Genomic DNA, 13,877 nt, shown 5'->3' with positions numbered 1-13,877 from the left:
TTGAAGTTTGAAGTTTTTATTCCCGAACTTTGAAGTTTTTTAGCTAGGCATTTATCCAAAAATACATAACTCTTCACTTTAACTTTTGAAATTTGAAATACAAGTAGTTCATGAGTTTGTCTATTCTTAATTATTTTGGTCATTTTGTCTTACAGAAATTTTCAAGGCTAAAATAATTGATGATGAGAAAACTCAGACCAAAGTGAAGAGATGTGTCATTTAGCTAAAAAGCCAAAAACAAAGAGCTTAAAAAGAAGAGTAATGTTAGACCATCTCTAACCCTTGGGCTAAGAGGTAATTTGGTATTGAGGTATTAGGGAAACCAAAACTTTTAAACCAAATGATGTGGCTGGAAATTATTGGATTATTAAGTGTTGATTAATGTACTTAATTTCTATTGATGATACATCATTTAGTTTTCAAATTTGATCTCTCTAACATTATCTCATAAAACTCGTTAAACACTATGAAAAAATATGAAACACATAAAAGATTTTTTTTGCTAAATTACTTTAGCCGTTAGATTTAAATTTGGACCGTTACATATATATATATATATATATATATATATATATATATATATATATATATATATTTTACCTTTGAATTTCATCAAATTAGATTTTAACCCTTGAATTCAATGAATTTATAAATATAAAACTAAATGAAATACACATATATGGTGGGTCAACCCCACTAATCCTAGGCTAAATTTGGTTTTTTTTTTTTTTTTTTTTTTTTTTTTTTTTTTTTAAGGTAAAGCTTTTAATTCACACATTTAGACAACCTCCAATCCTTGGGCTAAAAGCTAAATTTTTTAGCCCGAAAAATTTGGCATTTAGCCCAAAAACAGTTTTTCTATTCCAATGTGACATCTCACATCACCCAGGGGAGTGATCCTTAAATGTATATTTCCATCCGTACCTAGCACAAGGCCTTTTGGGAGCTCACTGGCTTCGGGTTCCGTAGGAACTCCGAAGTTAAGCGAGAAGGGGGCTAGAGCAATCCCATGATGGGTGACCCACTGGGAAGTTGCTCGTGAGTTCCCAAAAACAAAACCGTGAGGGAATGGTAAGCCCAAAGCGGACAATATCGTGCTACGGTGGTGGAGCGAGCCCGGGAAGTGATCCGCCCCGGGCTGGGATGTGACAATATGGTATCAGAGCCTAACCTTGGTCGTGGTGTGCCGACGAGGACGTCGAGCCCCTAAGGGGGGTGGATTGTGACATCCCACATCACTTAGGGGAGTGATCCTTAAATGTATATTTTCATCCCTACCTAGCACGAGGCTCACCCAGGGGAGTGATCCTTAAATGTATATTTCCATCCCTACCTAGCACGAGGCCTTTTGGGAGCTCACTGGCTTCAGGTTCTGTAGGAACTCCGAAGTTAAGCGAGAAGGGGGCTAGAGCAATCCCATGATGGGTGACCTACTGGGAAGTTGCTCGTAAGTTCCCAAAAACAAAACCGTGAGGGAATGGTAAGCCCAAAACGGACAATATCGTGCTACGGTGGTGGAGTGAGCCCGGAAAGTGATCCGCCCCGGACCGAGATGTGACATCCAACCCTTCTGGCCTAAAATTTTAACCCGAGATTATTAAAGAATGAAGTTAGGCTAATTTTTTTCTTAAATCAAATTAAAAAAAAATGTAGAATATTGTAAATTAATTTTATGAACATTTTAATCTAAAAAAATTAAATTCCGATAAAAATTGAAAAATCACTAAATTTTTCACAAAGCAAGCCTTCAACTTTCACCAACCATTCAACACCCAACTTTCAACTTTCACCAACCGTTCAACACCAAACTTTTAACTTGCACCAACTGTTCATCAATCATCTTCTATATAAATACAGGTTCAATATTAGTTGATCACACAATCTTTCAACCTTCAATCATCCTCTATATTTACCAATCTTTCAACTTTCAAAAAGTTTTTGTTTCCTAAAAATCCTTAGTATCTCATCAATGAGTGATAGAAGAGGGCGTAGTAGGGCAATGCAGATGGCACAATACCAAGCAAGGCTTGATATTGAGGATGCAGAACTGATCAATGTCGAAGCTGAACTTGTAAACTCGTTTATGCAATATGAGCACCATGACAAATCTAGCCATCGTGGTTCTGTCACGGGGCGTTTATTCGTGCAGCATGATAGAGAAGAATGTCATGACCAAATGGTGAAAGATTATTTCATCGAGCAGCCGAGATTTCTTGCTCATGATTTTCGGAGGCGGTTTTCGGATGAGGAGAGAGTTTTTTGAAAGCATCTTTAACACAGTTGTCAATCATGACCACTACTTTGCAAGGAAGATAGATGTCGTAGGCCGACAAAGTCTATAACCTCATCAGAAGCTCACATTTGCATTTCGGATGCTAGCTAATGGGTGCTCTGCAGACTCAACTGATGAGTATTGCCGACTTACGGAGAGTCCTGTTATTGAGAACTTGAAGAGCTTCTATCAGGTAATTCAAGCCATATATGGAGCCATATACCTCCGCAAGCCAAATCGTGAAGACTTGAAAATGCTTCTATGCAAAGCAGACAAAAGAAGCTTCATTGGCATGATATGAAGTCTTGATTGTATGCATTGGGAGTGGAAGAATTGTCCTACTGGTTGGGTTTGCCAATTCAAGGGCCGTCATAACAAGCCAACCATCGTACTGGAGGCTGTGAAGTCTTACAACACATGGATTTGGCATACATTCTTCGGCGCTCCCTGATCAAACAACGATATCAACATTCTTTGGTCTTTTCCCTGTTCGATGGTGTTGTGAATGGATGGGCACCATAATTTCGGTATAAGGTAAATGGTAATAGATATGAGTTAGGTTACTACCTAATTGATAGTTTTTATCTTAGTTGGTCTATCTTTGTCAAAAAAATTTCTCATCCTGATAGTGCAAAGAAAAAATTATTTTCACAAAGGCAAGATTCTTAAAGGAAGGATGTGGAAAGAGCGTTCGGGATCTTACAAGCTCAATGGCCCATTGTTAGAGGGCCTGCACGATTTTGGCAAACTAAAAACCTCCATTCAATCATGATGATGTGCATAATTTTACACAATATGATTGTGGAAGATGAGTACATCGAAATTGAAGAAGATTCAGACGAATATGTGGATGATGACCAACCAACACATGCAAGAGCTATTGCAAGAAATATTGAATATCTCGCTCCAACCACATATGAGACCCGACAAGGTAGGGTCACCTTGAGTGAGTATATAAGACGTTTAAATAGAATTTAAGCTCCTCAATGTCTTGACACACTCCACAAGGATTTGGTTGAGCATTTATAACGCCGAGAAGGTGAACGTTGATGATATTGGTTGAGCATTTATGTAATAATTTTAAGTGTACTATATTGTTATTTTCTAGTAATAAATTTAAGTGTGTTCTTGTGCAAAGTATTTTGTCTACTACGTTCGATATATTATTGAATAGAGGTTGAATTATTGAATGAAGATTGAATTATTGAAGACATCTATTCTACATCAAAGTGTGGAATAATAAATACAATAATTATTGAAGGCATCTAGGTTAATAGAAACAATAATTAATAAGACATAAATTTAATAAAGTACATAAACCATATAATAAATCACATAAACTTAATACAAACGACAATTAATAAATAAAGCACATAATTCATACACTACATAAACTTAATAATCATATCCACCATCTTCACTTGGTGATGGACTTCGTGGTTGACTTGGAATATAGGCTTCAAAGGATTCATCATCTTGAAATAAACTCCTTGTGGCATACTTTCGCAAAATTTCCTTTTGCTTACTACGTAAGAACTTCTTCCTCTCTGGAGTGTATTTGTCAAGGTTCTCCATCATCAAATTAACTTCAAACCTATCTTGCTCCCTATCCCCTTCTTCCTTCAGTTGCAAACGCATTCGTGCCGCTTCTTCTTGGCGAGCGCTATGGATTTCGTTCAATTTTGCAATTCCGGTAGCAAAGTATCCACTCATCGGATCTTAGGACTTCCCTTTTCTCTTTGCTTCCTTTTGCTTATCTCTTCCCGGGGGCCTTGCTAAAAAAGGAGATGGGGGTCATTTCATCAACGCCTTCATCTCCGACATTTCTCGGTGCGGCTTCACGTTGAAATAATCTTCCCCATTGTTGGTCCACATTAGTTGTCCACCTCGGACAATCCTTGAGGACGTCTCAAGCATGTTGCAACTTAAAACTTGATTTTTTGGTGTCACTCTTGTCTTGTAAATTTCCATTGCTTTGTCATCCTATGCAAAAAATACACAAAAATAATTAGTTGCAAAATAATATTATGTACATAACAAATAAAATATCAAGAAAAAAACTCACAATTTCTATGGCGCTCCTTCCACTAGGCATGCCAACCACGGCTCTCTTCAAGCTTCCCTTTCATAAAGTGCATGCTTTGTTGATAGTCTTCCACCGATCATAAACACCATCACCATCCCATCCGCCGCCGTTGCAGTTTTCTTGATAATTTGCAATGATTTTATCCCACAAAACCTTTTTATTTTGATTCTTCGCTAACAGAAACTCATGCCAAGCATAAAACAACATCTTCCTCACAGGTCCAATTACGACCTTTAACATGCTCTCTTGCCATGTTGAACAATTTGGAAATGGAAAGAAATAGTAGAAAGATAAATTAGAATAATGGTAGGAGAAATTTGAGTTTTGTGTGGATGTTTGAACAAATACATAGGTATTTATAAAGTTTTTGGGTAAATTTTGAGTTAAATAATTTTTTTTAATTATTTTAGCTGTTGGATTTAAGTTTGGGCCGTTAGATCTTTTTTTTTTTTTTTTACCGTTAGATTTGATTATATTCGATCTCAGTCAATGGATTCAATGTATTTTAAAATAACATGTTTTTTTTTAAAATGAAATTTGAATCTGGACCGTTGGATCAACCAACAGTCCTTAAATGATGGCTGTCGGATGTGGAAAAGAACCATTGGGCTTGGGGAAGTGGCCGACATGGCCTTGACAGTGGGCCCCCACGCTGTCGAGACGTGATTGCAAGCAGCCTGCGTGGGGTGCGTCCGCGAGTGAGTGGGCCGAGACTGGGCCAATTTGATGCGAGTCCACGCGTGTTTGGGGGGAATTTGGCTTTTAGCCCAATGTTTTAGCTTGGGTTGGGTGGTGTTTGGGATGAAATTTTGGGGGGAAATTTAGCAAATAGCTCAGGTTTGGAGAAGGTCTTAGCATGGGTTGAGTTGGGTTGGATTGGGTTTGAGAGAGGAATAAAACCTAAAAAATAGCATTTAGCCTAGGATTGGGTTTAGTCTTAGGCGTGAGACATTTCTATCTGTTATTGTTCGATTATGTATACATTCAATAGATAATTTTAATTTTTATACAAGCTACATTTTACTTCTTTGCGTTTGTGTAAAAACAATCCTTGGAATTTAAAGTTCGAATTATTTGATGGTCAAGAAACCAAGCCATGAAACATGAAGCACATAAATGCTATTTTGCATTGAAACACAACAAAACAGTTCCACTCAGTGTTTACTTAATTTTGTGCCAACAATAACAATGCTGGCTCTAGTTATTCTGCACAGCAATCTGATCACAGAACTTAAACAAGTTCGCTCAAATATCTGGCCTTAAGGTGGATGATTAAAAGGCATCATCCACTTTCGGGTAAATTTAACTCAGTTTTTTCGGGACACAACCCGTCTCTCGAAAGCAGAAAAACATAACGAAAAGAGCAGAAATACACGTTTAACCGGTGTTCTGTAAGCCGGCAGCAATACCCTTCATTGTCAAGATGAGGGTGTCCTCCAGACCAGGTGCGTACTCGCTTGTCGGGTTCAGCTTTACAAGTTCATTAGCCGGCTTGCTTGTTTCGCTGATTTCCTTTGAGATGTGTGGCCGCAATGTCACATGAAAGTTTGGATCACGGATCCGTTTCAGTGTATATGCTTGGCAAACATTGAGGGTTGTGATGTATGAATCACGCAGGCGGAGTCTTTGCTTCAGGTGCGGGTCACCTTCAAGAAGATCCTTGTGTCCAGCAATCTACCAAGGGAAAAAGGCAAACGTCAATTTATTTCATGCAGTAACAAATCACGACAAATGCTCCGAGAAAACTGATGAATTTCTTCATTGTTCGTTTGGTATACAACTACGTACTACTCAATGTTTTATGATGTACTCAAAATTTCATAGATGTTCTCTCAAAGTCGAAGATTTTACCTGTAACAGAAAATTCTTGGTTTCTTCATAGTTGGACCGTAATCGCTCTCCGAATGACCATAGGTCTTCCGAAACAAGGAGTTTATCATATAACGCAGCAATTCCGGGGTTTCCCTTGGCAAACACCATTTCGACCAAATCAATAGTGACCCTGAAGAAGGGCCATTGGTTGTACATCTCTTGCAGCATGTGAAGATTCTTAATGTCCTTCTTAATGACATGTCTGAAGGCTGCTCCGAAGCCTAACCACACTGGAAGATGGAACCTTGTTTGTGTCCAGGCGAAAATCCATGGGATTGCACGAAGGGACTCAATGCCTCCACTAGGCTTTCGCTTTGAGGGGCGACTGCCAATGTTCATCCGACCATACTCCAGCTCCGGTGTAGCCTGGATCACAAGTACGCAATGGTCATTACATTGAAAATAATCAGAGCAGAAAAACTAATGTAATTAAAGTAAAGTATCAAATGCTTACAAGACGGAAGTACTCGACAAATCGGGGTTCTTGGAAAACAATGGAACGATAGTCCTCTGTAGCTACAACAGCCATTTCGTCCATAAGTGCACGCCATTCCGGTTTTGGTGAAACTGGCGTATGCATTCCATGCTCTAATGTAGCAGCGGTGAAACGCTGGAGTGTTCTAAAACACAAGAGCTCCTCTCCAAACGACTGTTCAATAACTTCACCTTGGACAGTGACACGGAGTGAACCATGAATCGTATCTGGTGGTTGAGACAAAATAGCTAGATGGGTGGGCCCACCTCCCCTTCCAACAGTGCCACCACGACCATGGAACATAGTTAGCTTCACACCAAATTTCTTAGCAACGTTTATAAGCTCCTCCTGTGCCTTATATAACTGCCATGCTGCAGAGAAACGCCCAGCATCTTTGCCAGAATCTGAGTACCCAATCATGACTTCTTGCTTTCCATTGATTCGCTCTCTATACCAATCAATTGAGAAAAGCCGAGCCAAAGCAGCAGGAGCAGCCTCCAGATCTGCAAGCTTCTCAAACAGTGGAACAACTCTCAGTGGTTTCTTCACATGGCATTCACGTTGCAGGAGCTCAACTGCAAGCACATCAGATGGAGCAGTTGCCATTGATATGATGTATGCTCCAAAGTTATCAGATGGAAGTTCTGATATCACATGTAATGTGTCCAAAACATCAGAAATTTCTTCCGTTTTTGGAAGGTCAGGGCCAAACAGTGGGCGCTTGCCACATAGTTCAGATAAAAGCCACTCCTGACGGCGTTCTTCAGGCCACTCACGATAGGAACCAATTTCCAGATGCTTGGTGATGGCATCGATCACATCAGTATGCCTGTCAGATTCTTGCCTAATATCGAGCTTCACAAGTGAAAGTCCAAAGGTGGACACTTGCCTTAAGAAATCAAGAAGTGATCCATCGGCAATTGCCCGGTCACCGCAAGAGCAGAGTGATCTGTAACAGAGTTCGAGAGGTTCCAAGAACTACACACAATTTAAATCACAGTTAGGCTTACAATCGATTAACCAAATGAGAATAAGGGGGCAATATATATTATGACACTGTATCTGATGGATCATACAATTACTTAAGAATGGCAGTACCTGCTCGACACTAATCAGTGTTGCCTCCTCTGGAATGTCAGAGTGTCCAGTGGCTAACAACTGACGAGAACGTTCACGTGTATGATAAAGCTTATCCCTTACATCACCGAGAATCACACGGTAGGGTTCATTTGGAGGAACTTGCTTCCAAAATTCTGAATTGAGAAACAAAGGCAATAAGTATCACAAGAAGCACAATGTTCACCAAATTAGAAGGCATGAATGGAAAACCGTAAGTATTGGATGGAAAACTTGTGCTTGTTTTCTTGGTCTACAACAGTGGGTATTCCTTGGGGAAGCCTGAACAGTGAACAGGATGTAGATCCTTTAAATGGTATTCCTAAATATTAAAGGTCATCTGCCTTTATGGTTTACAAAAGCAAGTTCTCTAAATTGGATGCACTGAAGAATAAGACTGGAAAAAGTTTAACTATAACTGTAATCCAACATATGACTGCAATTCACATGCTATCTTCACATACTGATGTAAACTTTAAGGCCGGATATACAAACCGATTTTCCTTTTTCTCCAGAGTATCTCAGCCAGTGAAACTAGATCTAAGGTTTGTTGCCATTGTGTTACTGCAGCAATTTATGGTTGTGGCGCTCTAAAATATTAGTATAAGCTTGTTTTATTAAGGCTTCACTTAGTGTAAAATTTTACTCGGACAGTACATTGTGCACCTGTTTATTAGTCAATATTTATGAAAAATGTTGGAAGAAGTATATTATAGCATGACGTGCCAGGTATACGTCATTCAAGTTTCCTTAAATCCATCACGTAAACAGTTTCACTCTACTTCTCATTAAGAAAATGCAGCACAGGACGTAATTTTAAAAATCATATCAAGGGACCAACCACAATAGAAGTATGATTACCTATGTAGTGCTTTGCATCTCTCCTCGTGGATCTGTGAAGTACTACATCTGCACGAACACGGAGTTCATCATTGCACCGCCACATAGACAACTGCCAGAAAAGAAAAGAAATTAGCAAAATGCAGAGACTAACATAGTAAAGCAACAAACACCCCACTCAAACCAAAATCTAACAACCACTTCAATGAGTAAGCGAAACTCCTCAAACACAATTTCAAGATGCTTTTTCAGGTACCTCAAACATAAGATCCTCTATCTGAGAATAGTACAAGTTTGCAGCCATCATTCTAGCTAGTAGGCAAACATCCCTTGTTACCTCAGGAGTTACTCTTGGATTGCCTGCTCCCATGAAAGAAGATGTTAATCCAAATTAGTGAAAGATGCGCAGAAGCACACAAGCCAGCACATATATCATACATTCAAGATAGCACAATTCATGTTACTGAACAAGAGTCATACCATCACGATCACCACCCATCCAAGAAGAAAACTGAATAAGTGGGGCATTATGGGGAACACGTTCGTCAATCCCAATATTCTTCAAAGCTGTGTCAACACGACGTAGGAACTTTGGAACACCCTTCCAAATTGTTTCATGGAAATAGCTCATCCCTGCTCTCATCTCATCTTGTGGTGTGGGAGCTGTTCTTCGGATCTCATCCGTACGAAATGCAGCTTGGATCTACATAAATTGAAAACCCAACATGAAGGAGAATAGTTGACAACTAATTTCATTTCAAGCTCAAGCTCAAATTCTAAAGGACTTAGAATATCCTTCCGGATTGTCTCATGTAAACATAATATTTGGAAAATCTTGCCACTTTTGAATCTACCTGAATTTCAAATTGACGAAAATGCACTTTATGGGAGTCAAACATATTCTCAGCAATGCATATGTGGACAAAAGTCATTTTTTAATGCTCACGTCAATAAAATCAAGATATTGATGGAACACATGAATAAGTAAAATGGCTACCTCTCTCTGAAGTGCCTCATCAATCTCCTGCTTATCATCAGGAGTAATGTCTTTGGCGTACAACTGGGTTAAACAATTCCGAATCCTGAACAAATGTGTGTGTCGAAGAGTGAGAGAGAGCCATAAGATTCTAAGCCATAAATCTGCACGACATGAGTCTCTACAAACAAAAGTCAAAGATGCAGATTGTAGTAGTAGTAGTTCAAGAGCAAACCTTCCATGCTTCTGAAGTAAGGATCTACGAACTGATTGTGTAGGATGAGCAGTGAGGACCAGATCAACAGTCTGATTTTTAAGAGCATCAAAAACCTCTTGGGGAGACTTTTTGAGATCCCCCACAAGCCGCTTGAGAGTTTCTTCGATGTCTGATTCAGTCGTTGCAGAATTTTCATCAGCAAAGTCACCCTTTTTCAGCTTTTGTCGTCTGCGGTAAGCAATCTGGACCTCCTCAGCCAAGTTGGCCAAGCTAAGCATGTGGGCGAAGGATTTTGCAATAACAATAGAATCACCTGGGTCCAAACTTGTTAATACATTTCCAAGCTCTGAGAGCTTTTTTGGGTCATGCTTTCCTTCATACTCAGCAGAAAGCTCATAACACGCTTGAACCTGTACGAACATAAACGTCACAAATGACGTTAGTGTTCCATAATCGTGCAACTCATAACACTCACCACAATCAGTTTCGACTCAAAACTAACAACATTAATGACTCCCTTTGTCTTTTCTCTGATCCAAGCCATAACCGACTGAAGAGCTCAAACTCAAGCCACCGGGGATCTCTCATGAATCATTAAACAATCCACCAACAGCCTAAAAATTGTTGATTAAAATATCTAAATAGATTGTTAAATACAATACAAATTTCAAACTTCCACTAGCAAATTAAATTGCTTTGGATCATAGGCATTGACCAAATCAAACATCCCAAACTGAGCCCAGAAAACTACTGATTAAAATATCGTGAACAGAATTTGGGTTCCCATAAAATGAAGATTTCTATCGAAAACAGAGATTTGTACGTTCCTTAAAGGATCCCTAAATCCACTAAAATCAAAGGGTTTATACAAATTTGAAATGGGTTTTCAAATTCACACACAAAGTTCCATACTTTTAGCAATATAAAATAAATGCAGCCAATTCTAATCACAAATTCAAGTGTTTTGCATCACGGGTACCAACCAAAATCAAGATTGAACATCACAAACCGATCAAAATCAATTTCACAGCTAATCGAACCCGAAAAACTCACCGTTTCCCTGAGATCCTCCCCATGTAAATCCTGAAGAATATCCAGAAACCGATCCAGAAGCAGAGCATCGTATTCCACCAGCTTGTCGTCCTCGCTCACTTTGGCCGGAACCAGAAGCCGAAGCTGCGCGTCAATGGACGCCATCTTCTCCAGATTCCTGTTAGCCATTGCTCCCCACAGATCCTCACTCTGTGGACAACTAACCCACCACAAAAAGTACAAAAATTCAGAACTTGAAAAATAATAAAAACCCAAAAAAAACTGAAAATTTGAACATATGAGCCTGAAATCTCGGATTGAATCGAAACACAATGGCACAAAATTCTGATCAGGACCCAGAAAACTAGAGCCTGAAAAATGTAGGAATCAACGGGCAGAAGCCACGTGCAGTGTGGAGATTGTGCATACTAAACACACCATTCATTGAGACCAAAGCTGGTTTTTTTATGACCCAGATAAGAATGATCAAGTATTTTGTTGTCGACAAATATAACAATAATAACATGGGGTACCTGAATCTGGGGAAGTTTGGATTTTCAGCAAGAAGACGAAGACGAAAAGTGGGATCAATGAACCAGGGAGAAAGAGTGAGAGCTGTGAGATCCAAACGAAGGGGTGGGAGTGAGTATATATAGAAAGTGTCTGGGCCTGCGATTTCACGAGTTTGGTTTGTTTATTACCGCTCTCACCGTCGCTGACACGCTTCACCCTTTGGCATACTTGACTTCGCTTATTTACTATTCAACTGTTTATGTCCCCTCTCTCTCTCTCCTCTCTCTCTCTCTCTCTCACTTCGAAGTTGACCCCACTTAGGAGTGGTTGGTGTTGCGAGTGTGGAATATCCAATCAAAGATGCTGTAATTGTTTTCGTGGACAATTTGTGTACTTTCCATTGTGAGAATAGTTTTCAACGTCAATATATTGCTTTTCTGTAAAATTGAAAAAGTAGAAAAAAGAATAGAAAAAAAGGTTTCTCATTTTCTTGAAATGACTTAATAAAAAATAGGAAAATATTTTTAACCCATTAAAATCGTTGCATCTCGTTCAATAGATTAAATCTTTGGGGTTAGTTGTTAAAAACGGTGAGTTGTGGACTCATCGATATCTTGTTTTTTATATAATATCGTTTGTTAAAAATATACATACATACATACATATATATATTTTATTCGATGTGGCAGTTTGGTACGTTTATTTTTTATTTTTTTAAATTGATGTGGATCTCAAATGAACTATGGTGCAAAGTAATGTAGACTGTCAAGTGAAACTATTTTAAAATAAACTATTCCGTGTGCATGTTATCGTGCAACATGAATTAGTTTAATTATTATTCTTTTATCATATTAGAGTCTAACTTGTTCATCACAAATGAAAAATGGAAAACTACAAAAGGTGCTTGTTTATGCATATAAAATTAGAGTCACGATTCTAAAAATTTCCGTCTAACGCCGCTTAAGACTGGCCTAAGTGCTAGGCGGTTGGTCACTGTCTCGTTTAAACCTTAGGCTTTTGAAAATTAAGAAATGACGTCCATACCTCCTTTGGTATGTGCGTTGCCCACCTAGACCTACTTAGGCACCTGTCTAGGTCATGACTCTTACTCAGACATAAAATCAATAACTTTTATTTTGGTTCAACAAATTGTAGGAGACTTGTTGAATACTTGGATGAACACTCATTATATGCTTATTCCTAATATTTTCAATATGTTATGATACATTAGTTTATATGTCATTTGATTTTGTAATTTGTATATCTCAATATGATTATGTATTTTTTATAAGTATAGATTTACTCAAATCCGCCTAATCCGTCTAAGCCCCTAACCGCTTAGGTGCTAGGCCCTAACTCATCGCCTGACATATTTTCAAAACGAAGAAGAATAAAGGCTTTTGACCAAATATCTGTCTACACTATTTATTAATAACATAACACTTTTTGTCAATAAAAAATCAATGAAAATGCTATTATCCCTTTCATACATAACTGAAAGAAAATATCATAAAAGAAAAAATTGTGAGCATTATTAAAATTACAAGTGATTACCCTCCAAATGCACAACCTTCCAAAATTGTTTCGTCATTGTTCATCACTTAAAATAAATCGAAATATAAGGGGCAATATTTAAAAAGTTTAACGTAGAACGCAATGAATTGAAAGTAAATATACATTCTATCTGGAAACTTTTTTTCTCTTTTAACATAGATAAACCAGATGAGCCTCCACATTAGTCTATAGAAATACTTTTATATGAATGGGCTTAATATTCTACTCAATTGAACTGAATAACTAAGACAGTTTATAATAATATTGTCGACACATACGCATACAAGAGCATGCGCACAATGTCTGGTCAACTGAAAATTATTGTATTCATGTAATTTTGTATGATTATTCTATGAACATATGCTTGCGCATGAGAGTCTCAACTGCATGCCATTTTTTTATTTGTGTGATGAATTGTGTTCAACAACATGATCCAAGTAATCAGGTTATCGGCACATCAATCGTGCACAATATCATGTGATTCGGTTTGGGATCATGCTTCCATCTTTACCATGTGGTTTGATGTTGGAACATCTTATAACATGTGAAGAGTGGTTCAGTTACCAACTCCAATTAATTTACTTCACTCATCATATATTGTTTTTGTACAAAATACCCATTTAGCATTACGTATCGTGAGTATATGAATTTCATATCGAGGAAAGAATTGATTTTGCATATATGTTATAAGTAGTTTAGTTACTTTCTATGTTGCTATTTGATTTTATAGTGAAACCTCAACTTTATGCATGATATTTGAGCAATGTTGTCGACGTGTGAAGTCCAAATTACTTAGTTAAGGCGACATTCACATGTTATGGAGCCCAAGTTACTACGTAAGAACAATACATAAACATTCAAGAAGTCATTTTACTTGACTAAAAATTATAAATTGACTTTTATATTGAAGCGACTGATTAAAGA

The 13,877-nt window shown here is 38.1% G+C and overlaps 1 protein-coding gene across 2 annotated transcripts; it reads right to left on the bottom strand.

Annotated features, from left to right (window-relative positions):
* Positions 1 to 5,455: 5,455 nt before the first annotated feature.
* Positions 5,456 to 11,574, bottom strand: LOC137743918 (phosphoenolpyruvate carboxylase, housekeeping isozyme-like). Of its 2 annotated transcripts, none has more exons than XM_068483847.1 (11): positions 11,420 to 11,574; positions 10,908 to 11,106; positions 9,873 to 10,264; positions 9,659 to 9,743; positions 9,142 to 9,364; positions 8,918 to 9,021; positions 8,683 to 8,773; positions 7,804 to 7,958; positions 6,685 to 7,683; positions 6,210 to 6,596; positions 5,456 to 6,032 (listed from the first exon to the last, which is right to left on the bottom strand). In XM_068483847.1, exons 2-11 carry the CDS (start codon positions 11,073 to 11,075, stop codon positions 5,736 to 5,738), a joined length of 2,901 nt encoding a protein of 966 aa, XP_068339948.1. In that variant the 5' UTR covers positions 11,076 to 11,106; positions 11,420 to 11,574; the 3' UTR covers positions 5,456 to 5,735. The 2 variants fall into 2 exon arrangements, with proteins under 2 accessions (XP_068339948.1, XP_068339947.1); XM_068483846.1 differs by lacking the exon at positions 11,420 to 11,574 and adding an exon at positions 11,243 to 11,320.
* Positions 11,575 to 13,877: the final 2,303 nt, after the last annotated feature.

This window comes from Pyrus communis, chromosome 8 (genome assembly GCF_963583255.1).
Source record: "Pyrus communis chromosome 8, drPyrComm1.1, whole genome shotgun sequence".
NCBI classification, from domain to species: Eukaryota; Viridiplantae; Streptophyta; class Magnoliopsida; order Rosales; family Rosaceae; genus Pyrus; species Pyrus communis.
This window is presented reverse-complemented; position numbering and strand designations above follow the sequence as displayed.

Bases quoted from the DNA above. Each gene is read 5' to 3' on its own strand.
- LOC137743918 (XM_068483847.1), bottom strand. From the start codon at position 11,075: ATGGCTAACAGGAATCTGGAGAAGATGGCGTCCATTGACGCGCAGCTT. The intron at 10,265-10,907 runs GTGAGTTTTTCG...ATGTTCGTACAG, and splicing joins GGGAGGATCTCAGGGAAACG to GTTCAAGCGTGTTATGAGCT. The intron at 8,774-8,917 runs GTACCTGAAAAA...CTTTTCTGGCAG, and splicing joins TAGAGGATCTTATGTTTGAG to TTGTCTATGTGGCGGTGCAA.